This window comes from Psammomys obesus, unplaced genomic scaffold (assembly GCF_907164565.1).
Source record: "Psammomys obesus unplaced genomic scaffold, mPsaObe1.curated_primary_1811, whole genome shotgun sequence".
Classification (NCBI taxonomy): Eukaryota; Metazoa; Chordata; class Mammalia; order Rodentia; family Muridae; genus Psammomys; species Psammomys obesus.
In genome coordinates this window covers 43,449,710-43,476,975 of record NW_026593286.1, presented here as the reverse complement: position 1 = coordinate 43,476,975, position 27,266 = coordinate 43,449,710, and the positions used below count along the sequence as shown (strand labels likewise).

The 27,266-nt window shown below is 36.9% G+C and overlaps 1 protein-coding gene across 4 annotated transcripts in view; it reads left to right on the top strand.

Moving 5' to 3' along the window:
* The window catches only part of Gulp1 (GULP PTB domain containing engulfment adaptor 1), a 280,339-nt gene that overhangs the window by 223,761 nt on the left and 29,312 nt on the right, over positions 1 to 27,266 (top strand). For all 4 annotated transcript variants that reach the window (XM_055617032.1, XM_055617034.1, XM_055617031.1 and 1 more), the window contains 3 exons: positions 1,207 to 1,278; positions 10,632 to 10,730; positions 17,599 to 17,736. In XM_055617032.1, coding sequence (XP_055473007.1) covers positions 1,207 to 1,278; positions 10,632 to 10,730; positions 17,599 to 17,736 — 309 coding nt within the window. The remainder of the gene's footprint in view (positions 1 to 1,206; positions 1,279 to 10,631; positions 10,731 to 17,598; positions 17,737 to 27,266) is intronic.

Genomic DNA, 27,266 nt, shown 5'->3' with positions numbered 1-27,266 from the left:
TGTGTGTGTGTGTGTGTGTGTGTGTGTGTGTGTGTGTGTGTGTGTGTTGCTCTGCTTTGTAGCCTATGCTAGTCTTGAACTCATTCTATCGGTTGGCCTCTGATTTCTACCTCATTCTTCCTAGTGCAGGGATTACAAGCCCTAAATCCATTTCTTAATTATGTAATGTAAAGATGAGGTAAGTAGCAGGTTCCACATTAAGATGTCTTTTTAGTAAAATTCTATTGATTTACTTAAACATAACACCCATGAACAGTAGCATTAAAAGGGGCCTGGAGTACTGATGAGTATCAATTTATTCAGAATGTTCTAGAGTTCTTCAATAATCTTCCCATATGGATGTATAATACTTGTGATTTATGGCAACTCTGCCAAAGTATGACTACTACTCTTCAAAATTATTATCAATTATTGTTACTGCTTGGTGTTGGCATGATTTCTAGCTCAAGTTTTGTTTACACACAAAAAATTCTTTTTGACCATTCTTCTTGCTAATGGTAGCTTAGTGGTGACTCTGTTAGTGGCTTTGAAAATTTCAGAGAAGTTGAGAAAAGGAGTCTACCCTGTGGATTAAGTCTGAGCTAAAAGCTCCTTGCTGTTAAATCTTTTCTTTTTCAACCTTTTATCCTTTACACGATCTGACATGGTGCTTTCAAGCCTGGTGGCACCTTTAAGTCAGTTCTGGAGCTCTAATATGTACAGATATCCTGGCTCTGCTCCAGACATGTGAAATATGACTGGTAACTGACTAAAGAACTGACTAAAGGATGTATATCCTTTGAGTTTAAACTTTCAGTAATTCACATCAAGCTGAGTATATTACAGCCTTGAGAACGTGACTAATGACAACACGAAGGCATTGTGTTCAGAAAAACAGTAACTCTGAGTTAGCATTAGATAGCCTTCAGCTGTTGAGATTAAGTTTATCTCTTTGGGGACAGTGAAATAGCTTCAGTTTTCTTTTCAGTAAGAATCTGCAAATAAAAATTTAGGTAAAATATTTTTTTTCTAAAATAAACTTCTGAATAATAGGAATTATCAATCGTCAAATGATGTATTTTCGTGTGTTATACACAAATTGAGTAATGGTTGCTCTCCGTAATTGGGATTTGGATTTGAATTTCTGCTTTACTTTCCTGTACGAAGAGTAGCAGCTCCAGGTTCATTGATGGGGTAAACCTGTGTCTCATGGATGCTCATGTTCAGTTTCTTGGCAGTACAGAAGTGGAGCAACCAAAGGGAACAGAAGTTGTGAGAGACGCTGTCAGGAAGCTGAAGGTAAGAACCTTTCAAATAAATGGCTAGTGTACTGCTCTCATGTCATCAACAGATTGATGGAAGCCATAACATGTATAACCATGATCATTATAGCTTCACTCCCCTTAAATTACAGTTAAATAAATACCACATGTTTGAGGAGAAAATTTGAATTATAAACATATACATAGAATTAACTTGTTGTATATACTTTATTTTTCTAAAGTATAATTTCTTACAGTTACTAAAAGCTTTTAAGTCAGAACTTAACAGTGTTTAAATTCAGTGATCTGCTTTTGTATTTCTTACACAGTGTGAACCCATGCTCTAACTTAAAACTATTAGTAGTATCATTCAAATCGCTGACAATTATGATTTCATACCTACCAGTTAAAAATATGGTTAGAGTTCATTCCAAAGCTGAATTTTGTAGTGCTGTTACATATTAAGGAAATCCCAATTGTCCATTTGAATGAACAATTCTAGGGGAGCTTGTGGGATTAAAAGAGCAGAAAGAAATATTGATTAAACAATGTATTTATTCCCCCCAAAAAATCTATGTAACCTCAAAAACAAGTTTCCTGAGAAAATCTTAACACTACATGCCATAAGCGTGCTTATGCAATAACTCACCTCTCAAAAGGCAGCCTCGCTGAGATTTTACAGTTAGGTAAACTTCAAGAGGATGCCATTTTCATGACAGAAGAGGATCTGCAGACTACCACTTTATCTGTGAAGTTAGCTTTTACTCTTGTGGCTGCTCTCACAGTTTGGTGGATAGGGCACAACCTTTCTGTGATTTGGACTTCTGGATAATGTGCTCATTCCATAGGATATCAGGCCCTGTGGTTTTTCTGCCAGGAAGAATCACAGAATTACTAGTGTATTTTGAGAGGGTCAATGTGAAAAGTTTAAATTGAGGGAAAAGATCAGAATGAGAGTTGTATTATGAATGAAGAAATAAACTAGGTAGTGCTTTAATAGTTCACTTTTGTGGTTATTTGACAGAAATCCCATTACGAAATATTCTGTGGCGTCCCAAGATATTATCACTCAGATTTTGGAGGAATGCACTCACCAGCCATTTCTTTGCCTTATTCATTATGTAATAGTTGAGTCTCCCTTTGTCTAAGAAACATTTCTAATGACTAGCAGAGGGTTTTATTTAAGACTTTGTAGTTTGTGATAGCACTTAAATTATGACTCTATTTAATTGTTTTCAAAGTGATACAAATTCTGACTTTAGCCCAACCAGAATGTATCTTAAAAAATTAAAATAAAACAAAAGAATGGGTGTTGGCAATATTTCTTTATACCTTGGGAATTCTTCATTCAATATTTCAAATAGGAACTAAAATGAGTCAGTTATATTATGACTATGTTAAAGATATATTTAAAGTTAAATGCCTTCTAAAACTGTGACTAGCATTATGTGAGGTTTTATATGGCATTTCTATATAATTTCTGCTTAGAAGTAAACTCTTATTGGAGAATATAATGGACAATAACAAAACAGTTAAATTGTATACTTAGTGGACAGTAGCTTTTATTAAATGTGTATTTTTCACAATTGACATGCATTTAATAAATAAAGTCTATTGCTTGAAAACTTTGCTTCTCTGGGAAGTGTATATATAGAGAAAGAGAGACTCTTGCATTTGTAAACATGAGTAAGACAATGTTTTTATTTAAGTTTCCTGTACTGTTTCTTTTATGTTGTATCTGAGATAAGAAGCTATTGTGCAAAATATATCAATATTTACACTTACTCGTAATTTTGCTATCATATAGCTATGACCAGATGGTGGCGCTGTGGCTCCACTAGAAAGAGAAACTACCAACTATCCATGACCTCATTTTCATTTTCTGAATATTTTTCTCAAACACATACATCTTGACCCTTTTAGTACATATACTGTAGTGTTGTACTCAGATTATTTCCTCATGTAAATAAAAATATATACTTACTCCCCTTTCAAAGTCTACATTTTCAATGCTTTGAAATTACATAAAAATTAAAAATGTAAGCATGATGCAGAGTGGTGGAAATCTTAAAGAATCTTCAGTAATGATATTTTCATACCCATGTACTTTATGACATCTGCTTGGGTTTTAACAAGATGAATCTAAAGACTTGGTTGTTCACTGTTTTATGACCACAGAGAATTCATATGACTTTTAATGTAATAATTTGTGCAAGAATTAAAATACTTTCATATCCTGTGTTTGCCAAAACAACATGTCATATTTTTTAATTCCTTAATTATGCTTTAGCTTGATGTTTAAGAAATCAGGAAGTATCTAAAAATGTGACACTATAAAACTCAGCACTGTTATCATGATGTTTCATTTTTAGATAAGGTCTGTTTCAGTATGCTCAGTACAAATACCAGGACTCAATGTGTGTTCACAATTTGTTATGCCTCGATATTAATACACACAGGAGCATTGCTATTAACTCATAATGAACAAGAACATAAACAAGAACAACATCTTCTGGCTCCAATTTAAAAGGCCCTAGCCAAAGAAGCTCAGTTTCAATCCATGAAGCTGCTTCAACGTAACATAGCCTTTGGGAGTCCCTGTCCAGACATGTTAGTCAACTTAGGTCTTCACTGAATGTCATACGGTGCAGGATAATTCTGTTTATTTTCTTTACAGGCTTTTTTTCTCCAACTGACCAATTATTTAGAACTTAATTATATATAAACATCATGATTATTAGGAATTATTTAGCAACTTAAGTAGGAGAAATACAAAGTAGTGTAGGAGTGCCAAATAATTTGCTGATTATATGGTAGTATACATAAATGACCCTTAAAAATCCCACCAGGGAACTCCTACAGTTGATAAATACCTTCAGCAAAGTGGTTGGATACAAGATAATTAAAAAAAATTATTAACTCTTTTATATACAAAGGTCAAACAGACTGAGGAATAAATCAGCGAAACAACACCTTTTACAGTAGCCTTAAATAGTATAAAATAACTTGGAGCAACTCTAAGCAAATGAAAGACCAAATGATAAAAACTTCAAATCTTTGAAGAAAGAAGTGGAAGAAGGTATCAGAAGATGGAAATGCTCATGGATCAGTGGGATTAACATAGTAAAAATGAGAGCTGCGTGTGGTAGCACACACGTGTGATCCCAGCACTCTGGGAGGCAGAGGCACATAGATCTCTGTGAGTTCAAACCAGCCTCGACTACAAAGTGAGTCCAGGAAGTCAAGGCTACACAGAGAAACCCTGTCTCAAAACAAAAACAAAAACACCAAAACAAAACAAAAAAGCCCAACAGACAAACAAATAAAACAAGTAAAAGTGGCCATCCTACCAAAAGCAATCTACAGATCCAGTGCAATTCCTATCAAAATTCCCACACATTTTTTTTTTTTACAGACCTGGAAAGGACAATTCTCAACTTCATATGGAGAAACATAAATGAACATACAAGCATATAACAACAAGAAGAAACAAAACACACAACAGGATGGCAAACAATACTAAATAATAAAAGAACTACTGGATGCATCACCACCTCTCATTTAAAGTTGTGTTACACAACTATAAAAATAAAAACTACATGCTATTGCTTTGAAAGAGACACATTCATGAATGGAATCAAATTGTAGTACTAGACATAAATCTACACACCTATGGACACCTGATTTTTTTTTTTTTTTAATAAGGAAGCCAGAAATACACACTGAAAAAAAAAGGCAACATCTTCAACAATGGTGCTGGTCTAACTAGGTGTTTGCATGTAGAATAATTAAAATAGATTTATATATATATTACTCTGCACAAAACTCAAGTCCAAGTGGATCAAAATACCTCAACATAAAACCATATACACTGAACCTGATAGAAGAGAAAGTGGGGAATACCCTTGAATGCATTGCCACAGGAGATGACTTTCTGAGTAGAACATTGATAGCATAGTCACTAAGACCTACAGTTAATAAATGAGATCTCATGAAACTCCAAAGCTTCTGTAAGGCAAAGGCAACTATCAATGAGTTTATAACAGTTTACAGAATGGGAAAATAATTTTTTTCTAACTCCACATTCAATAGAGATATCAAAAAAAACCCCAAATAATTCAATTAAAAAATGGGGTATAAATCTAAACAAAGATTTCTCAATAGAGGAATCTCAAGTGGCTGAGAAACATTTAAATAAATGTTCAACATTTTGAGCCATCAGGGAAATGCAAATCAAAAATAACTCCGTCTTCTGTTACAGTGGCTAAGATCAATAACACAGTGACAGCTCTTGCTGTCTATAATGTGGAGCAAGCAGAACCCTTTTCCATCGCTTGTAGGAGTGCAAACTTGTGAAGCCACTATGGAAATCAATTTGGTAGTTCCAAAGAATGTTGGGAATCAGTCTACCTAAATCAATCAATCAACCAAGACTTAGCTATGTACATATACCCAAAGGATGCCCTATCCTGCCACAAGGACACTTACTCAACTATGTTCACTGTAGCTTTATTTATAATTGCCAGAGACTGGAAACAACCTAAATGTCCCTCAACTGAAGAATAGATAAAAATAATGTGGAGTATTACTCAGCTGTTTAAAACAGTGACATCTTGAAATTAGCAAGCGAACGGATAGAATTAGAAAAATGATAATCCTGAGTGGGGGAACCCAGACCTAGAAAGGCAGATATGATATGTACTCACTTATGGTTAAATATTATCCATTAAATAAATAATAACCAAGTTACAATCCATAGACCCAAAGAGGTTAGGAAAAGAGGAGGGGCTTAGGGGTGAGCACAGGGATCTTCCTAGAAGGGGGAAATAGATTAGATTTTATGGTGGCAGGTAGGGACAGGAGCAGGGGATCAGGTGGCATGGGAGCAGCAGGGAGTGGAGGGAAAGACTGGAAGGAGAGAAGCTGGAATTGGGGGATATTTGGAGGGTGCTGTGGAAACCTTCTGCAGAGAAAAGAAACTTCCTGGAATCTGTGAAGGTAATCATAACATAGACTCCTAGTACTGGGATACACATAGCCTCAGCTAGCCATCTCTTGTGGCCAGGCTAGAATGGGTTGCATTTAATTGAGTTGTTGGCCAAGGGGGAGAGGGGCCATCCCATGAAATCCCCATATAATCCAGGCTGTTGCAGGGTTGCTGTCCACAAACTGACAATAGAACCCCACGCTAAAGACAACACCCACACTGCTCATTGAACTTGGAAATGTCAAACTGGTACCTACATGGAGCCCTCCTTACCCCTAGAGTCTAGTCTTTTTAGTCAGGGAAGGTACTCTGTAAGCCACTGAAAGAGAAAGGTTTATACCAACACAGCCACAAAACCTACAATCTCCTGTATTCAAAATATGCTAAGAAAATGATGGCATAGAACTTGTGGGAATAGCCAACCAATGGCTGATTTGACTTATGGTGCACTCAATAAGAAGGAACCCATATATGAAACTGCTTGGGTAACCAAGGACCAAGACGAGATAGCCCAGAGACCTAGGGTAAAACCAACCACTGTGATGTGATATATATATATGATCAGTGCCTTATCCAATTATCATCAGAAAGGCTTGTACCAGCAGCAGAGTGGAGCAGATGCAGAGACCCACATCAGGTATTACATGGAGAGAAAGTCTAAGTTGAAGATCTCCATCAAATCTCTCCCCTCAGAGCTCAGGAGATCCCTTGGAGGAGGAGGCAAAAGATTTTAAGAGGTAGAGGCATAGAGGACACCAGGGGAACAAGGTCTTCTGCATTAACTAAGCAAGGCATGTATGAGCTCAGAGACTGAAGCAGCAAGCACGAGGGCCTACATGGGTCCACACCCGGTCTTCTGCATACATATTATAGCTATTAGCCTGGTATTTTTATAGGACCCTTCACTGTGAGACTGAGTGGATCTCTGACTCTTATGCCTGTTTTTGGGACTCTCTTCCTCCTATTGGGTTGCTATGCTCAATTCCACTGATAGTTTTTACTTTCTTATTATTTTTTATTTTGTCGTGTTTGATTATTATCTCTTTGAAGCTGGTTCTTTTCTAATGAGAGAAGGAAAGAGAATGGATCTTGAGTGGAAGGGAGGTGTGGAAGAACTGGGAAGATTAGAAGGAGGGAAAACTGTAAATATGATACAGTGCATGAGAGAATGATCTATTTTCAATAAAAGAAACTATACATATAAACACAAAATAGTGTAGCAGTGCCAAATAAGAGAGCCAAAACAATAGATTAATTTTCTTACCCCCTAACATATATTCCATTAATAATGTAATTATATTTCGGTTTTCAAAATGTTCTTTAAGAGATATATAGAAAATGTCAAATAAAATAAATTCTAATTTTCATTATAGTAAAACTTTCAAATATAGTAAAGACATGCTTAACTGACTTTATAATTTCAAATAATACTTCATTTTCTTCATTATTTTATGAGTACAGAGATTGGGTTTTAATGCTGTATTATGTTAGTGTATAGACTGTTTATGTTTCACATCCTTGGAAACTTTTCATTGGGTTAAATTGTTATATTCAAATATCAATGATAGATCATTTTATCTATGTAGGTCTAGCAAGGAAGAAATCCACAACAAAAACTGGAAGAAATTTGCAAACAAGGCTGTTCAAGCATTTACATTAAAATAAATAAGAAACAGGATATAGCCAAGGATGAGTGAGCATCGGGTCATGCGCTGTCCGTACTCTCTGTATTAGAAGTATGTCCAAACACAGTTAAGTCTGCAAGTAGCCAGGTGGTGGTGGTGGTCACACCTTTAATCCCAGCCCTCAGGAGGAAGAGGCAGGTAGACCTCTGAGTTTGAGGCCAGCCTGCTCTACAAAGTGAGTTCCAGGACAGCCAGGGCTACAAAGAGAAACCCTTTCTTAAAAGAAAAAAAAAAGTTGAAAAGTAAGAAAATCCAGGAGAGTTAATAGGAGAGCATGCAAAGTCTTTTGAGAAGCAAGCTTGACTTTTAGAAGAAAAGCAGAGACGGTGATTATCAAAAAGTTGAAACTATAAACTGAGTGAGTCTAACCCTAGACACAAGAATTTTGCAATGTATTTTCAGCAATCCTGTCACAAGCCTTGTTTTGCATGAAACACAAATGGAAAACCTTTTCAAAGGTTATAGGAAGAGGGCCTGAGCACATGGGTGCAAGCTCAGCCCCCAGTTTGCAAGAGAAGGCGTATTTCATGATTGAGGCGCACAGAGAGTGTGGGTTGGGTGAGAACTCAAGGTTCTCATAGCACAGTTTAAGTCTTTCTCATCTGATCATCCTCTTGGAACTCCCCTTTCTACCTTTCCCTCCTCACCCCTGTGTGTGTGTGTGTGTGTGTGTGTGTGTGTGTGTGTGTGTGTGTGTAAAATATCAACCCTCTGTCTTTCCTTTCTTCATTTATTCCATTCTTTTTTTTTTTTTCTAAACAGGAAGTTTAACATTACTGGCTGTTTTAAAGCAAACACTGGCTGTATTTTTGTAAAACGCAGAGTTACACAATTCTTGTCAGAGGTCACAGAAACTTCTGTTCCCAGATGGTGAAAAGGCCTTGGAAGACACTGTGTTTTTGTGAAAAACAGACTATGGGGAAGTCAGCCTAGCATGGCCCTGCCACCAGGGCAGGGTGGCTTTTCTCAGGTGGCCTCTGTAGGTGCAGAGCAACTGAAGGTTTTGTTAAGTCTTCAAAAATAAACCTCAAAATTACTTAATTATGCTAAGTCGAAAGGATAGTACGTTTGGAAAGAACAATAGTACACATTCTTTGAGAGAGATCAGGAATAATTTTTGGTTTGCATGGAAACAAAACATTTCTTAAAGACATAGAAGTACTTGGCACATGTTAGATGTCATGTGCACACTGTGAGACTTCTAGATACAAAAGAAAAAATAATTAAGCAGCTTATGTTCATAGGAATGCAGGAAAGACCAGGCTGAAAAATTATGCCACCCAAAATGGAATAAAACAAATGGCATCAGCTGAGATTTCAGACACTTCAAGGCACTCCTGTAGGCATTAATTATGTTCCTCTCTGTGGTGTGCAAACGCATAAAGTAAGAAGGCTTTGAACATTCTGCCCCAGCACCAACCATACCACGCATGCTCACATCTGCCCTAAATTAGAGTAACTTGCACAATGCAAATAAATAGGACAAGAGTCTTGGAGGCCCGCCCGACCTCACATCTGATCCATTTGAACCAAGTTCAGAGGACTTTCCATATGCTGAAAATGAGTTGTAGAAGTCCTGGGAGGGGGAGAGAGATTCTACTTTAAAAGTTTCCTTCTTTTTCATCTCTTAAAAAGACTTATGGAGGGAAGGAGCTAAGAAGGAAAACTGAGTCTGAGCTGTTGCCAGACAGAAATCAGACACCCAGTGAACTGTGAATTCAGGGGGGAAGGAGCTAAGAAAGAAAACAGGGAGCAGAGTAGGTTGCCAGACAGATCGGACAGACAGTGAAATGTGGATTCAGGGACAGAGCAATTAAACTAAAAAGGGTTACAAAATATTGCCCAGCACAAACTTATCCTAACAGCACGTGGATGTTGTATGTGTAGGTAAACATTTGTATGTATTGTTAGAAGTTTAGAAACATAGCCTTATAATGTTTTCTCACTAAATCTGGTGAAGCTGGGGGAGATTGGCAGAAATATCCTCTGCCCGAGAGCAGATCCTCTCTGATCTCCTTTTAAACTTCACACAGACAGGAACAGATGTGCACTTAGGCTCTAAATGCATGGAAAGTCTAGCAAATGCAGCTATGAACGTAGCTCAAGCTCTTAGCTTTTGTTAAGAGATATCTGTCAGTGCCATCTTTCTTGGTTTGCCTGATAGAACAGTGGCAACTAGGTAGGTGTTGAGCTGTGGCAACATTGCACACTCAATATCAGGTAAACAGTAAATTCTGAAAGCATATTAAAATAAAATGATCTCAAAGTAAATTAATCTCTGCCTATTACTTTTCTTACTGACTGGTGCATCTGGCCTTTTAAATACCGTGTCAAGCTATTAAAAAAAAAATTGAAGTTTGGCTAGGCTTGGTGGCTCATCCCTGCAATCACAGCACTTGTGAGGCTAAAGCAGTGTATTGTCAACAATTTTAGCCCAGCCTGGAGCTACGTAATGATTTCTGGGCTAGCATGAAATATAGAAAAAAGAGCCTGCCTCAAAATTAAAGGCCAAGCAAATCAACAAAAACCAAAAGAAAGATAAAAAATAGTTAATGAAGAGTCTGAATTATGGGGGCAAACAGAGATGGTTACCAAGCAAAACTGTTTCTATGAAATGCTTTGTAATGGACAGTACCTGTTTGCTAGGGACACAAACTCCAATGTTCATTTGCCACAATAATGAAATCATAATTTTATACATTTCTATGCCTTTTGTAGTTTGCAAGACACATCAAAAAATCTGAAGGTCAGAAGATTCCTAAAGTTGAATTGCAAATATCAATTTATGGAGTAAAAATTCTTGAACCCAAAACAAAGGTAAGGTTTGATTTTGAGAGTCATGTTTCCCTACTCTTCAACCAGTAACAATTACATCTAATTTCATGGATATTTAAAGTGTATTACTATTTTTAAATGTTTTGTTCTTGATGATTTATTTAAATATGTGTAGGAATTTAGGGGAAGGGAGTAACTTTTATAGTCTTGGAGATGTCTATTCTGCAGCATTTGTCCACATTTGTCCAGCATTTGTCCGTATTTGCTGAGTATGAAAAGACAAAAGCTATGCAGGATGTTAAAATGTAGATACAGTTGATGTGGATGCATTTCTAGGACTGCTATAACAAAGAAGCAAAAGGCTGGGCACCTTAAACAATAGCAGTTTATTTCCGTGGAAGTTGTTGGCCTTGAATCCCAATATCCATACTCATTCATGCTCAGTTTCCTCCATTGCCTCTTCCTGTGTCACAGCTGCTTGGCTGCTCTATCTGAACATGTACACACAGTTAAAATTCTTTGTACATCTGGATTTTTGTTTGGTTTGGTTTGGTTTGGTTTGGTTTGGTTTGAATAAGGACATGAGATTGAATTAAGATCACATAATGCCTTTATATGAACTGAGTTAGCTGTATACACGCCTTATCTCCAATTAAAAACAAACCGTAAGGCATATTTATATTAGCATATATTAATTATGCACAGTAATGGAGTTCATTATAACATTGTCATATGTGTACTGTGTATTCTGGTCATAGGTACTACAGTTATCTTTCCTCGTTTCCTTCCTACTCCCAGTGGTCCTCTTCATTTGTCCAATTAGGCCTCCATCTACTCCCCGCTTACTTTTTTCCCAGTGAGTGTTATTAGTATTGCTTAAAGAAACACAGGGAAGCGATATTTACTTTCCTATTTGTTGTCCACCTGAAGAAATGTTCTCTCCCCACACCATCGACTCAACAGAGGTTCTCCTGAAAAGTGGGCCTTTGTGTGCCTCTTCCCACTGCTCTCAGGATTTGGGTTAGGACCAGTCTTGTGCAAGACCTGTGTAGGTAGTCAGAGCTGCTTTGAGTTCAGGCTGCAATCGGCATGTCATTCCCAGAAGCCTAGGTATTCCGCAGCTCTCCACCCCTCCCATGGTTCTAACATCCTTTCTGCTCCATCTTCTGTTAAGCTTCCTGGGTCCCCATGGGAGCATTATTTGGACATGGTATGTTGCATTGGCTTCCCATGATTTGTTAAAACCCAGCTGTATGGAATTGGCTGGAGCGGCACTGTGTTTTCATTTGTATAGGGAGGCTCTTTACATACTATTAGTTTGCAGTGAGTTATGCAGGAAATGAAATAAGTGCACAGTTTCAAACTCATGAGCTCCTCCCTATTCCATGAAACATTTCCGACACACTCACAGTTTACCATACTGGGTACGAGCTCTTTAGACAAAGGACTAGGCAGTTCTTGGGATACCTACTTTGCAATTACTTGGCACAATTGCAAAAATGAGGTCTAAGGCCCCACCTTGTCTGCAGAATCCTACAGTCATTTTTCAGTTTTATTTTATTTTGTGTGAATGGGTGTTTGTCTGCATGTGTGTCTCTGGCACCACCTGCATCATGGTGGTAGAGGCCAGAAGAGGGCATTGGAGTCCCTGAAACTGAAGTTACAGATGGTTGTGAGCCGCCATGTCAGTGCTCAGAGTTGGACCTGCTTCCTCAGTGTCTTAACTGCTTTGTCTTCTCTCCAGCCCCGGATTCCTAATCTCTGAATGTATTTGTAAATAATTGATGGAACTTAGGATGGATACACATGTGGTTCCTGTTCCTAGATTCATTGTTATAGAACAACGATGTCCTTCTAATTCAAGACATGAATTTAAGACTTATTAATATACCTTGTAGTGATTTCCTATTTCACACCCCCAATTAATCAACAAATAAGGAACTGAAGGCTTTAATTACAGCTATTCCAATTCAACTTCTACTGAGGGGCTAGAGGCAAAGAGAAGTAATAGCGAGTGAAAGGGTGACCCCAGTGCACCATCAAATATATGTAGTTGCTGTATATACAAGGTAATTAAAAGTCAGGCTTATGTCCCAAACAGTGGCTCAGTGGAGAGAAATTCATTAGACAAATGACAGGTGCAGAAAGGGCAAGAAAGCAATTAGCACAGAGGGGCACTAGAGCATACACCTAACCCATATCCTGTAAACTAGTTCCTATCAGTGAATACTTGGAATGATCTAAATACTTCATTGTTACTTACTTAAAATATTTAGAAAATACAAATATTACTTAATAGATCATATACCTATAATTTCATTAGACTTTTCAGTTGAGTAATAATCTCATGTCCTTAGAAAAGTATAAAATGTAAAGACTTAAGACACCCCCTGTCAATCACCACTAATGTGTGTGAGGGATCTGTCTATGTGTAAGACTGAGGAAGCATGCGTGTGGACCAGTGTCATCAAATCAGTGAGAGACCTGTGATTGTGCATTGCAACCTTTTATTTAACCTGTTACGTGCTGCATGATTTTAATCTGCCTTTTACAAAAGGGCATTTCTATAGATGAATGATGGTGAAGATTTCTCTAAAGGATTCCAAGAAGTAGTTCAGTCATATCTTTTCTTTCTTGTTCTTGTTTTTTTTTTTTTTTTTTTTTTTGACCACTTGGTTAACTTCCTTATTAAGCCAGTAAGCAGTATCTTCCAGGTTGTCTAAGCTGCTTCACTAGCTTTTGATTTTTTTTTACCCAGGATTTCAGAGACATTTTTCTCTTGATTTGTAAATATGAGAATAGAATTACAAAAAAAGTAGAATAAAGGAAAGAGAAAGAAAGGAAAAAAAGAAAGGCCTAGTGGATAATAATTGCTCAGGAAAAACAAAAAATTCAAAGAGACTTTAAAATCAGTTTTTGTATAGAACAGGCCTGTGATTCATTGAAAATAAAGGCAAGATGGTCAAGAGACTGGGTGTGTATTACCTGCTGTTATTTTTGTTATTGGATAACCCTGTGTTTGAATCTCTGCCACTGTCTCTCATTGTCAGCCTGCCATTCTATTTCCTAAGCGGTTACTTAGGAAACTATGCTTTTCACAAGTGAACTCCACTAGTAAATTCTTAGTGCAACAGAGTTTGTCGGAACATTAGTGAATTAACTTTTGATTGCTATAGACAGTCTTACTCAGACCAGTGATACCAGTGTCCTTCGTTGTCCCAGACCTTCAACTTCCTATATTTAACAGCTATTCTTACAAAGGGCCTATTGTATGATCTCCTCAAAAGTAAGTTTTATAAGCTCATTAGAAAGAAACACATTTATCATATCCCTCTCCAATGTGACAAACAACTTTCGTATTTTGAAAATCACTGACATCTTTTAAAGGTTTATTTATTTACGCATATGACTGCTATATTTGCATGTATGCCTGTAAGACAGATGAGGGCATCAGACAGAAGAGGGCATTAGATCCGAATATATATTGTTGTGAAGTGGTTTCTGGGAATTGAACTCAGGACCTGTGGAAGAGCAGCCCCACTCTTAACTGCTGAGCCATCTCTCCAGCCCCTCTGATATCTTGTAATCCAATTTCACTACATCTGACAATAGAACAACTGATACTTAACTCCAGTGCTTTGTAGGAACATGTCAAGACTGACTGTGTGCACTACTGAAAGACCTGAATAAGTGCACACACAGAAAGTGTTATCTTTTCTTCCCATTGAAAAAATAAAAGCCACTAAAATAGGGAGTTACAAGCTCTGTTAAACATCAGTCCTTGTCCCCAGTACACTGTCAGCATGTTGATGTCTGGATTCTTCTTGTTCCTCTGAGTGTCTCAGAGTACTCAGGTCTCAGGAGAAGTCACTCATGTGGTCTGTGTGAGAGAAAAAGGAGAGGAGGGAGGGAGTATATTTCACAGGAAACACTGACTGACACATAAATTTAGAAACCATTCCACCAAGAGAGATAAATGAATCTAATAATAAAAACACTTTATTTAAATTGGAATTCATGAAAAAAGCCAAATAACATGAAGCCCTTAAATTTACTTATAGATAGAGATACGTGTATAAGGTAGGATTTTAAATACATTACTAATCTAGAATGGCCTTTCATTACACGAACTATGTTTCTTTCCCGGTTGAGTGGTAAAATAAATGCAGTCTCTGTAGCAATTAGCCCCTATGCTTTTCTCACTGTTGCTTCTTTTAGTTGTTCTCCAAATGGAGAATGTGCAGTTCTGGAAACAAGGGTCACAGAAGGAAGCATGTTTTTATTTTAGCTGTAATGAAAAGGTATTGATAATAAAATATGTATTTCTTCACTGTATGTTTTATTTCCTAATCTCTTTATCACATCTTACCAAATTAATTCTACGCTTAATAGCCATGAATTTTATTACAAGGTGGACTGTCTAACTCTATAAAGAAAAAAAAAAGACATACAAGAGGCTCTGAGTTCAATCCCCAGTACCCAAAACAAAGTCATAGCAAAAGAAACAAAAAAGTATCACAATGGAATGTGATACCTTTCCTAAGAAAATTACTTCACTAACTACCTTAATTTATTTATTTTTATTGTTGTGGTAAAATACTACAACAAAAGCAGTATATGGAAGAGTTTTACCTCACAGTACCTGTTACAGTCTGTGGTGCTGGGGCTGGCAAAGCATCATGAAGGGTCTTGGCACATCCAGTGACAGCATAGTCTCAGACAGCAGACAGTGATAAAGGCATGTTACTGCTCAACTTTCTCCCCTACTTTATTCATGGATAAATGTCCTGCCCAAGGAATGGTCACACACACAACTAACAAGTTAATTGATTACAATTAATGTAATCAATGTAATCATGTACTGATATACCCATAGGCACGTTTCCTGGGGTGTACCAACATAAACAGATATTAAGATAATTCCAAACTGATTACTACCAAACACCTTCTGTCACTGTACTGGTTGTTGGGCAAATGAAAGGCAGCATATTCTACCACTAGCTATAGAAATTATGTTTTGCATTTTTTTTTACAATTTGTCCTATAAGTACAAAGAAATAATAAGTCATTTTCTGAATTGTATAGTGATAGTTTCTCCTTATGTATCACAAACATGATTTTATTGACATATACTAGCTATCAGTGTTCAGAAACTGCAGCATGGCTCAGGGCTGTTATTTGATTGACTATTTGTATTAAAAAATAGGTATCAATGTTAAAAATGATTGTACTCTCAGGGGAAAATAGAGGAAAGACCTGAGACATACACTGTCATTATTTATCTAAACATTAAGGTCAAAAAAGAGAAGATGCTTTCATTAATAGCCTATTGACAAAAACAAGACTATTAAAATAGCAGGGAGACTTTTCAGAGAAGAGAAAATGAGTTAGTAGAACTTAAGATGGAAAAAGGGCTAGAAATGATTAAAATAGATTGCATGCATATATGGAATGTCACAATTGAGCCAATTATTCTTTACAGTTAAGAGTTCACTGGTTTAAAGAGCCTACATAGTAGTCTCTCTAGCAATATCCCTCTCCCCTATAGAAGTAGATAGATAGGAATGTTAAAATAGACTAGTCATGCAGTATCCCTCTCATTTAATAGTTAAGCTCATCAAACAAGTGTCATTACTTGTCATTAAGCCAACCTCTGGGGATATTGCATTGGTATAGACTAATGTCTTAGCATTTATGATCTATGACATCTAAGTTCTTATTTTCAATCTGATGAACACAATAGAAATAAGAATGATGGAATAAATTAAAGCAAGCACGCATGCAAAGTGCGAAAAGACTCTTGGCATCCTTGTTTCTTATTTTGATGATAGTCTCTTGAATGAATGAATGTTTTGATTCATAAACCATATTGTAGTATGTTTATAGCGGACACTATCATGTTTAAAATTGGTAAGACAGTCACCTAGTCAGCTTTAGATGAAACTATAATCACTTCCATCTCTAACCTTTCACAACACCCACTAAATACTATGGATGACCAGAGTTTCTTACTAATATTCTGTGTTGTAATGTGCTTTGAAATAAATGACTCGTATTGATTGTATTTTTTTCATCAGTCATAATTAAGTAAAACGTAAGATTTTTCCAACTGCAATGTGTTTCACAAAACTATGAAGATAAATATGTAATAGTGATGATGATTCTAAGTTTCATAATTCAGTGGTGTGGTGTATGTGTGTGTGTGTGTGTGTGTGTGTACATGCATGAACGCACACACATGCTGCAGCTGTACCTTTCTGGTTTAGTATTTATCTTTTTACCTATTGGAAGCACTCATTCAATCATCTGCAGGCTATTGTGTTATTAACCCTATACTACCAAAATTCCAGGAAGACCTGCCTGGATAGAAAGCTCAAGAGTGAATGCATAAACAAAAGACCTGATATTTAATGGGGAAACTATAGCTGGTTGTTATTGGGGCTTGTGGAACTTGTGAAGAAGTGATTCTCTTCTAGACTACATACAATGTTTGTTACTGCCAGTGTCACAAAATGCAAAGAGTTTGGAAGAATTTGGTCTTTTCCTATAAGCTTGTGGAGATGTTGTGATCTTTTGCGTCTCAATATTCTCTCACATAAATGTTCACAGTTTAAAGAATATGTGGGTTTTGTATGTTACGGGTCGTTGTAGCTTAGAAACTCTGTTCCTCTTGTATTCAGCATGTGGTAGCGTGTGTGCTATTTCAGTGAGCATCTTAATTCAACCTTGAGTCAGAGGTTTCACATCCACTGATGTATTTGTTTAAATTTGGGGCATAATGAAATCATAAGAGCATTGACAGATGCGTGCTATACTTTAAAAACTGTAAGATGCATTATTAACATGGCTGACACTTTAGAATGTGGAAGAAAATATAATCAATTATATGTATTTCCATTTGTGTTCACAGGAAATCCAACATAACTGCCAACTTCATAGAATATCATTTTGCGCAGATGATAAAACTGACAAGAGGATATTCACTTTCATATGCAAAGATTCTGAGTCAAATAAACATTTGTGTTATGTGTTTGACAGCGAAAAGTGTGTAAGTATGCCAGATGTTTTAGGGAGGTTTGTTCTCTTTTACAAGCCAGAGATTGTCTTGTTTCCGGCATTAACAAAATATTTGGAAATGAAAAAGGCCTGCAAACACTTAGCTTCACTAATAGATTCATCCTGTCATGAGAACAGACTTCAGGACTTCATCCTAACTAAATGCTTATGTTCGTTAGCAAATGCTTGCATGCAAATTTCTTTCATTAGAGCATCATGGATACTTTTATCTGTTTGCACCCATCTCAAAATAATTAATGAGTAATAATTAATGAGTAATATCTGCACGATGTAAAGAAGAACAGTGAGCAAAATGACTTTTTCCTGGAATTTAGTGAAAACATATTTTAAGCTAAGGAATAAATGCTCTATAGTTTCTTAAAATTTTTCCAATTCTTAGAAAATTGTTTTTGATGTTTATTATTCAGGACATTTAGCACAACATAAATAGTAATGTTGAACCCCCTTCCTTGTGTGTGTGTTTGTGTGTGTGTCAGTATGTGTGTGTGTCTACTGTGAATGAAATTTTAAATTTGGACATTTAGGAAATTCTGAGTCATGTAACAATTCCTTAATCATCTTGTATTTTAAGGACAACCCTGTGTCCTGCTTACAAGTGTAAGCTAATTTTATTCATAGCCAAGTCTGAGTTCTGTTATAAAACCTAAGATGTGAATTTTGAGCACATATTTCAGCCATTGATGGTGTCAGTGGAAAAATATCCAACCTCAATAACACTGTTAGATTAAGATGAAAATAGAATTCAACTAATTTAGATTCTATTTTTTCTTGTTCTCAAAAATAGAAAATTACTGAATATCCTGATTAGGTATTTTATTTCTCTGTCTTTACCACATGGTCATTTTCAGAATCAATACCTGTTTATTTCTATTTCTTATATCAGGTGGATAGCAAATGCCCAGTAATTTTTTTCTTGAAGGAAAATACAATGTTGAAACATACCCAAAGGAGCTTATGTAATTTTTTTTCTTATGTCATTTAATTTTTAGAGCATTTAAAAAGCAAGTTCATGAGGTGGCTATATGGTATCAAAAGATCTATTGGGTATTTTGTAAGCAATACAAAACATCTCATCAAAAATATGCTTACTCAATGCAATTTGGAATTCTGTAGACAAGAAGGAACTTTATTTTTTTAAAACTTTTTGGCAGTTTTTTTTAATTTTTTTTTAAATTTTATTTTTCTCATTAGTTACATTTTGTTAATTCTGTATCCCAGCTATATCCCTCATTCCCTCTGCAATCCCACCCTCCCTCCCCCATCTCCTCCCTGCCCCTTTCCAAGTCCACTGATAGGGGAGAACCTCCTCCCCTTTCATATGACTCCCGTTTTGTCAGGTATTTTCAGGACTGGCTGCAAAATCCTCCTCTGTGGCCTAACAGTACTGCTCCTCCCTTGGGAGGTGGGGAGGTCAAAGAGCCAGTCATTGAGTTCCTGTTAGAAATAGTCCTTGCTCCCCTTACTATGGGAAACCAATTGATTACTGAGCTATCACGGGTCACATCCAAGCAGAGGTTCTAGGTTTTATCCTCTCATGGTCTTTGGCTGAGTGTCCATCTCAGAAAAGACCCTGTGCCCAGATATATTTGGTCCTTGTGGAGCTCTTATCCTTTCCACATCAAACTCCCCTTCTTTCATATGATTTCCTGCACTCTGCCGAGGGTTTGGTTATGAGTCTTAGTATCTACTTTGGAACACTGCTAGGTAGAGTCTTTCAGATGCTTTCTGCGGTAGACTCCTGTCATACGTTCAATGCATATCCCATTTGTCTTTCTAAATGAGGATTGATCATCATACCCCATGTCTGCTTTCTTGATTATCAAGAAGGAACTTTATATGGAGACCACGCTAGTTTTGAAATTTATCTCATTTCACAAATGTATTATAGTTATATTTTCTTTTCTTTTTTTTTTTTTTCAGTTCTCCATCCCTTTATTAGAAGCGCTCCAAGAGATAAATATTGTAGCCTAGAGCACAGCCATTTTCTCACTTAACATTTTCCATATGGACTATTTTTTTTTTAATTTTATTTTTCTTTTTAGTTACATTTTGTTAACTCTGTGTCCCAGCTGTATCCCGCTCCCTCATTCCCTCCCCAACCCCGCACTCCCTCCCTGGTCTCCTCCCTGCCCCTTTCCAAGTCCACTGATAGGGGAGGACCTCCTCCCCTTTCATTTGACCCTGTTTTATCAGGTATCTTCAGGGCTGGCTGCAAAGTCCTCCTCTGTGGCCTAACAGACTGCTCCTCCCCTGGGGGGGGGGGGTTGTCAAACAGCCTGCCCTTGAGATCCTGTTAGAAATAGTCCGTGTTCCCCTTACTTTGGAAAACTACTTGGTTACTGAGCTACCACGGGGCACATCCGAGCAGAAGTTCTAGGTTATATCCATAGATGGTCCTTGGTTGAGTGTCAGTCTCAGAAAAGACCCTGTGCCCGGATATATTTGGTCCTTGTAGAGCTCCTATCCTTTCCATATCATACTAACTTCCCTTCTTTCATATGATTATATTTTCTATGCTTTCTCAACATGTTGTTTCTTATGATTTTGTTTGGATGATTTATAATATTAAAGCTGATATTCATAAAAAAATTTCTATATCTTAAAAGAATTCTGTTTTAAGATACAGCACTCTTTTACATATTTTTACCAAAGAAATAATCAGTTTTCTTCTATTCATTGCCTTGAACGTGAAAAACAACTTCCCTGAAATCCTCTGAAATGGTTCATAATTAGAATTCATAATAAATATAACCATGTTTATAGTTTTGTGCTACTTTCTAATCTTTCTTTGATAGCTATCTAAGTCTGTCTTATGATCAGATAGGCAAAAATGTGCCTATATTACATTTTTAAAAGTATAGGTCTTTTTTTGTTTAACTTGAAGGCCAATTTTATTAGCGTTTAATTGTTGAACATAAGCTGAAGGCAAGCTATCAATAGCAACAGCTGCCTACCTGGTGGAGGAGAATGTAAAGAAGGAATGTAATGAAGGAATAAAACCTGGCATTTGAGTTACTGACAAGGAGGCACGCCATGTAGAGGAGAGGTCATTAGAAAAACAATAAGTATTTCTAAGGTATTAGGAAAGCCCACACCATTGGAGTAAGAACACTTAGAAAAAAAAAAAAAGAAAAAGAAAATTTTAAAAATTTTTATTTATTATAATTTATTTACTTTGTATCATAGCTGTACCCCCTCCCTGGTCCTTTTCCTGTCCTGCCTTCCCACCCTCTTCTCCTCCCATTCCCTTCCCCTAGTCCACTGATAGGGGAGGTCCTCCTCCCCTTCCATCTGACCCTAGCCTATCAGGTCTCATCAGGAATGTGTGCACTGTCTTCCTGGTAAGGCTGCCTCCCCTCGCACTACTCAGGGGGAGGTGACCAAAGAGCCAGCCACTGAGTTCATGTCAGAGACAGTCCCTCTTCTCCTTACTAGGGAACCCACTTGGAGACTGAGCTGCTATGGGCGACTTCTGCACAAGAGTTCAAGGTTACATGGTCCTTGGTTGAAGTATCAGTCTCAGAAAAGACCCTTGTGCCCAGATGTTTTGGATCTGTTGCTCTCCTTGTGGCACTCCAATCCTCTCCAGGTCTTTCTCCCTCCTCTTCTTTCATAAGATTCCCCACACTCTCCCCAAAGTTTGGCTGTGAGTCTCAGTATCTGCTTTAATACCTTGCTGGGTAGATTCTTTCAGAGGCCCTCTGTGGTAGTCTCCTGTCCTGTTCCCTGTTTTCTTCCTCTTCCAATATCCATCCTCTTTGCCTTTCTGAATGAAGATTGAGCATCTTACCTAGGGATCTCCTTCTTGCTTAGCTTCTTTAGCTGTACAGATTTTAGTATGTTTATCCTATATTATAGATTTAGTATCCACTTACAAGTGATTATATATGTGTCTTTCTGTTTCTAGGATACCTCACTCAGGATGGTCTTTTCTAGTTCCCACCATTTACCTGCAGATTTCATCAGTTTATTGTTTTTAGTTGCTGAGTGGTATTCCATTGTGTAAATGCACCAAAATTTCTGTATCCCTCAATTGAGGGACATCTGGATTGTTTCCAGATTCAGGCCATTATGAATAAAGCTGCTATAAACATGGTTGAGCAAGTGTCCTTGTTATATGGTTGAGCATATTTTAGATATATGCCTAGGAATGATATGGCTGGATCTTGAGTTAGCATTATTCCTAATTGTCTGTGAAAGCACCAGATTGATTTCCAAAGTGGTTGTACAAGTTACGTTCCCACCAGCAATGGAGAAGGGATTCCCTTTCTCCACATTCTCTCCAGCATGTATTATCACTTGAGTTTTTGATCTTAGCCATTCTGATAGGTGTAGGATGAAACCTCAGGGTCATTTTGATTTGCATTTCCCTGATGACTAAAGACGCTGAGGATTTCTTTAAGCATTTCTCAGCCATTCACTATTCCTCTATTGAGAAATCTCTGTTTAGCTCTGTACCCCATTTTTTAATTGGATTACTTGATTTGTTGTTTCTTTAACTTCTTGAGTTCTTTATATATTCTGGATATTAGCCTTCTGTCAGATACAGGGTTAGTGAAGATCCTTTCACAGTCTGTAAGCTGTTGTTTTGTTCTGAAAAAAAAAAAAAAGAAATATTAATGCTTTTCTGAGTAATTAAAAAAAAATGGGCTGACTTACAAAGCAGCATGCTGTGATCCAGCAAGCTACTGCACAGGAGGCCTGAAATTTTGGGAAAGGAAGATATATCTCATTAAAGAAATAATTATTCTGCCTAGCTCTTCAGCATAATTTAAGGTGAACTCATATTTCTAGGGGTAATCACCTGTTTTCCCCCCCCTTTCTTTCACGCTTGGAAATATTTAATATCAGGCAAAGTAGAAGTCAACATGTAAAGCATTATTTGAGAAAAAGCCAAGTTTTAGACATTGAAACAAGTGTTAGACACTGAACATTTTACAAAAAAAAAAAAAATCCGATTGTTATGCATGTAAAATAAACGTCACAATACTAAATGAAGCACCTTGAAAAATGTAAAGAGAGATTATAAAGAAATATTTCTGATGGATATATGGGCTACATTTCTAAGCACTTCTTACACGAATGTGAATTTTGTGCATTCTGTAAAACTATCAAAAATGAGTTAAAAAAAACCTCATGACTCATGTGTTACACCTGATAAATAGAATAAAGACTTTTTAAACCATCTGTACATCCATGAAGTATGTGTCACTAAGCACCCACCCCAATAGAAAGACAGTAATGACAAGGAGAACAATGATGACCACCACCACTGTCCCAAGAACATGGCTAAGGAGAATACAATAAGTGAGTGTTATTGTGGGTTTGGCAATAGCTCTTAGAAAATATTTGGCAGCATTCCATATTCTTTCACATAGCAATTGCCTATCTGGTAATCTACCTTAAATGTATGCTATCATACATGGGAGGAGAAAAATTATGAGAAAATAATAGAAATGTAAATGCTAAAAGGATGGGAACAGTATGCTAAACCCATGGCAAATGCCATTAAGATGACATTTGTGGAGCTTAGAGAAAGAAGCTTCGAAGGCTACAAAAGCGTAGCTGCATTGTTAAATTGGCACATTTTATGCAGCTGTATAAGGAACCCAAATGTTTCATTAAAGAAATAGTTATAAACTACTTTTTTGTTTGTTTGTTTGTTTGTTTAAAATGAAAGAAGAAAAGAAAACCCACACTTTCTACCTTCCATCTTAGGTAGGTTTTGGTTTTGCATCTACTGTTGTAACATTGTTTTTCACCATAATTTAAGAATATATTTCTACTGAATTCACACGATCTTTGTACAACAGTAACTGACTTAAATCTTGAAGTCATTTAAAGCTGAACTATAATGTCTTTTGTATCTTCAAAAAAAAAAAAGACTGTTTACATAAATGTTTGGGATTAAGAATCTTTAAAAGTTACTTTAGCATTTAATAATGAATTACCCTCCCTACAAAAAAAAAAGTTCTTACATTTTGCTCTATAAAATAACTTTCAGAAAGGAAGGAAGGAGGGAAGGAAGGGAGTGAGGAGGGAAGGAAGGAAGGAAGGAAGGAAGGAAGGAAGGAAGGAAGGAAGGAAGGGGGAAAATTATAAAGCAGAAAATAGATCCAGGTTCTTTGAAGCAATGGAGTTATAAATTCAAGTTTTCAGTTTTTTGGGGAATCTTTGTGGTGCTATTATACTCTGCCACATCTTAGAGTAACTGCAGAAAGCACATTTGACTCTATCTCCAAAATCCCAAAGCTAATGTTCACAAATATTTAACTTATTTAAATAAAGTCACTTTATGCTGTATAACTGCAAGATGCCTGAAAGAAAAAGCCACCATAGAAATGAACTGAGAGCAGCTGATGAATATGAGTTCGTTCATTCTCTTCTGTAGAATAATGTGAAGGTTGCTATTGTGCAGTAGATCTCTTAAGGAGATGACAAAACATGCTAAGCCTGGGAAAAGATGTTTGCAAACCTCAGAGGAGACAGAGGACTAGTGTCAAGAACTCTTGGTGTTCTGCAGTGTATAATCCATAGAGTTAGAAAATGGACAAAAGACAGCCTTTCATTGACAAGGAGGATCTATAGATAACAAATAAGCACATGAAAGACATTCTGCTGTGGCATTTATTAGGAAAACTCAATTTAAAAAAAGATAATTTGAACACAGGGAACTTCCCAGAAAATCATACTCCAACCAAGGACTATTCGTGGAGATGACCTGGAACCCCTGCACAGGTGTAGCCCATGGCAGTTCAGTGTCCAAGTGGGTTACATAGTAATGGGAAGAGGGACTGCCTCTGACATAATCTGATTGGCCTGCTCGTTGATCACTTCCCCCTGAGGGGGGAGCAGCCTTACCAGGCCACAGTAGAGGACAACGCAGCCACTTTTGATGAGAACTGATAGACTAAGATCAGAAAGGAGAGGAGAACCTCCCCTATCAGTGGACTTGGGGAGTGGCATGCATGCAGAAAGGGGAGGGAGGGTGGGATTGGGAGAAGAGGAGGGAGGGGCTTATGGGGGGATACAAAATGAATAAAGTGTAATTAATAAAAAATTAAAAAAAAACTTTAAAAAAAATCAAACTAAGACATTACTCCGCAGCTACCCAAAAGCTTACAACAAAACCTCCAAATGCCGAGGTGAATGTGGAAACCGTGTGACTCATGTGTAACTGCTGGGAACAGAAAATGCTAGAGCCAGTCAGGATAAACAGTTTGTGAGTCTTTTAAGAAACTTAACATGCAACACTTCTGTGAACAGTTTGGAAATTCACAACACAGAAACCAAACTTAAAATATTTACAGAAAAACAAACCTGATGATATTTCCAAATACTGATATGCATGTATATGTTTACATGAGTGTAGCTTATTGCTAATAACTTCAAAACTAGAGTCACCTTAAAAAGTGGGTGAATTAGAAGTCTTTCCTTTATTCTGACCTCAGAACACTACTTAACAGTGAATAGAAGTGAGCTATCTACGCGTATAGCAACCTACTTACTCTGCGCGAGTGAAACATTCAGTCCCAGAGCATAGTGTTTGTTCTGTGACTCTATATCGGTAGTTTTCCAAAAAGACAAAATTATAGAAATAGAAAAAAATTGAAGTTTACTGATGGTCTAAGGAGAAGGTGAGAATGGGCTGGAAAAAGTGTGCTTATACAGTAAGGTGAAGGATTATTGTCACGGAATTTTCTGTGTTTTGGCCATATTATCCATATCAGAGCTATGATATTTATTGTAGTTTTTAGAGATGGCACCACTGGAAAGAGTGGGAAACCATGTTAACCGAGCCTGTCTATGCAAATTCTTATAATTTAGGGTAAATCTAAAACAGTCACAAAAAAGTGGTTGCCTGTGTGAAGCCAAACTTTCTTCTTATTAAAAAAATATATGTGCCATAGAGATTTGCTGATGCCCACACACCTTCAAACCCGAATGAAGACAGAATGGGTGCTGTGGCACATAGCTTTAGTTCTAGTGCTCGGAAGGCAGAGCAGACAGGTCTCTGTAAGTTCACGGCCAGCTTTGTCCACGTAGTAAGTTACTGGCCAGCCACAGCGAGGCAGAGAAACTATGCCTCAAAGCAACAAAGCAAAACCCATCATTTTCAGCTTGGTTCTAATTGAGCTGAGGGCCTTATCTGCTGAGCTATGGACTCTGCAGCTCCCTTTACTGACTAAAGCATGATGTGTCATTAATTAATTAATTCTCTGTTTAAAAAATATTAAAAATGGGTTAGCTGGGTGCACTGGCACACACCTGTAATCCCAGCACTCAGGGAGGCAGAGGCAGGTGTATCTCTGTGAGTTCAAGGCCAACTTGGTCTATAAAGTGTGTCCAGGACAGCCAGAGCTACACAAAGAAACCTGTCTCAAACCTTCACCCCTGAGAAAAAGAAAAAAATGGTTATTGCCAAGACACACATCACCATTATTACTAGGAGGAACCCCATTCTACCCAATGTTTTGAAGCAGTGTTTTAAAATTAGATATTCTTTTTTTCTTTGTATGCCATTACATCAGGATAAAAAATGAATTTTTCGAGTTCATTAATACACCATGACTTGGCTTGCTAATAATCAAATCTGAAAGCTGAATATCACCGAATTATTTTCCTTTATTTTTTTTTACAGTATCTTAACTTGAGGATCAGATTCGTGACTATCAAACATCACTAAATTACCTTATTCTGACAAAGACTGTCTGTAAGCCATAAAAAAATCATTTTAGTCAATAAAATTATTGGACATTATTTTCTGTAAGATTATAATAAGACTGATATTTCCTATTTTGATGCAAGATATTAAAGTTGTTCAACTACTGAGACTACTGATATCTTCATAATGCTCACTGAAGGGGAAAATTAAATTAAGCTTTGTTTTGCTTTTAAAATAACTTGAAGGGATGGGAAATGTAGCGCAGATAGTAGCATGCGTTCCTAGCAGGCATGAGGCCTCATTTCACCTGCAAGTACTTCATGGATCTGATAAAGTGATCAATGTCTTTAATCTCAGTACTCTGAAAACAAGGCACAAAAAATTTGCAAAGCTTTGCTAAAAATAAGGCTTAAAATAATGCAAAAGATGCCATTCATATGAATTGCCATGCCCAATTTAGTGAGACTCCCTACAAATGGAATGTCATTGATACATTACAATTGTTCTAGAAAAGAAAAATTAATAGTAGAAGAACAAAGTTGGTGCCCATCAATACAAAAATGGGTTTAGTCAATGATAAGTTCCTTGCAGGAAAAACTAATTCATAAATTAATAAAGAGGTTATATGTAATATATATGAAACTGAAAAGAGTCGTATCAGTATAAGAAAGTGGATACAAAAGAACATTACTCTGCGGTCTTTTTTTTTTGTTTTTTATGTTAAGGCTAGGTAGAGCTGATTCATAGGCACAAAACATAGACCACTGTTTGTCCTTAACAAGTATAACCTTACTCTATATTGGCACAGTAGACTTTCTGAGGGTTAGAATTACTTT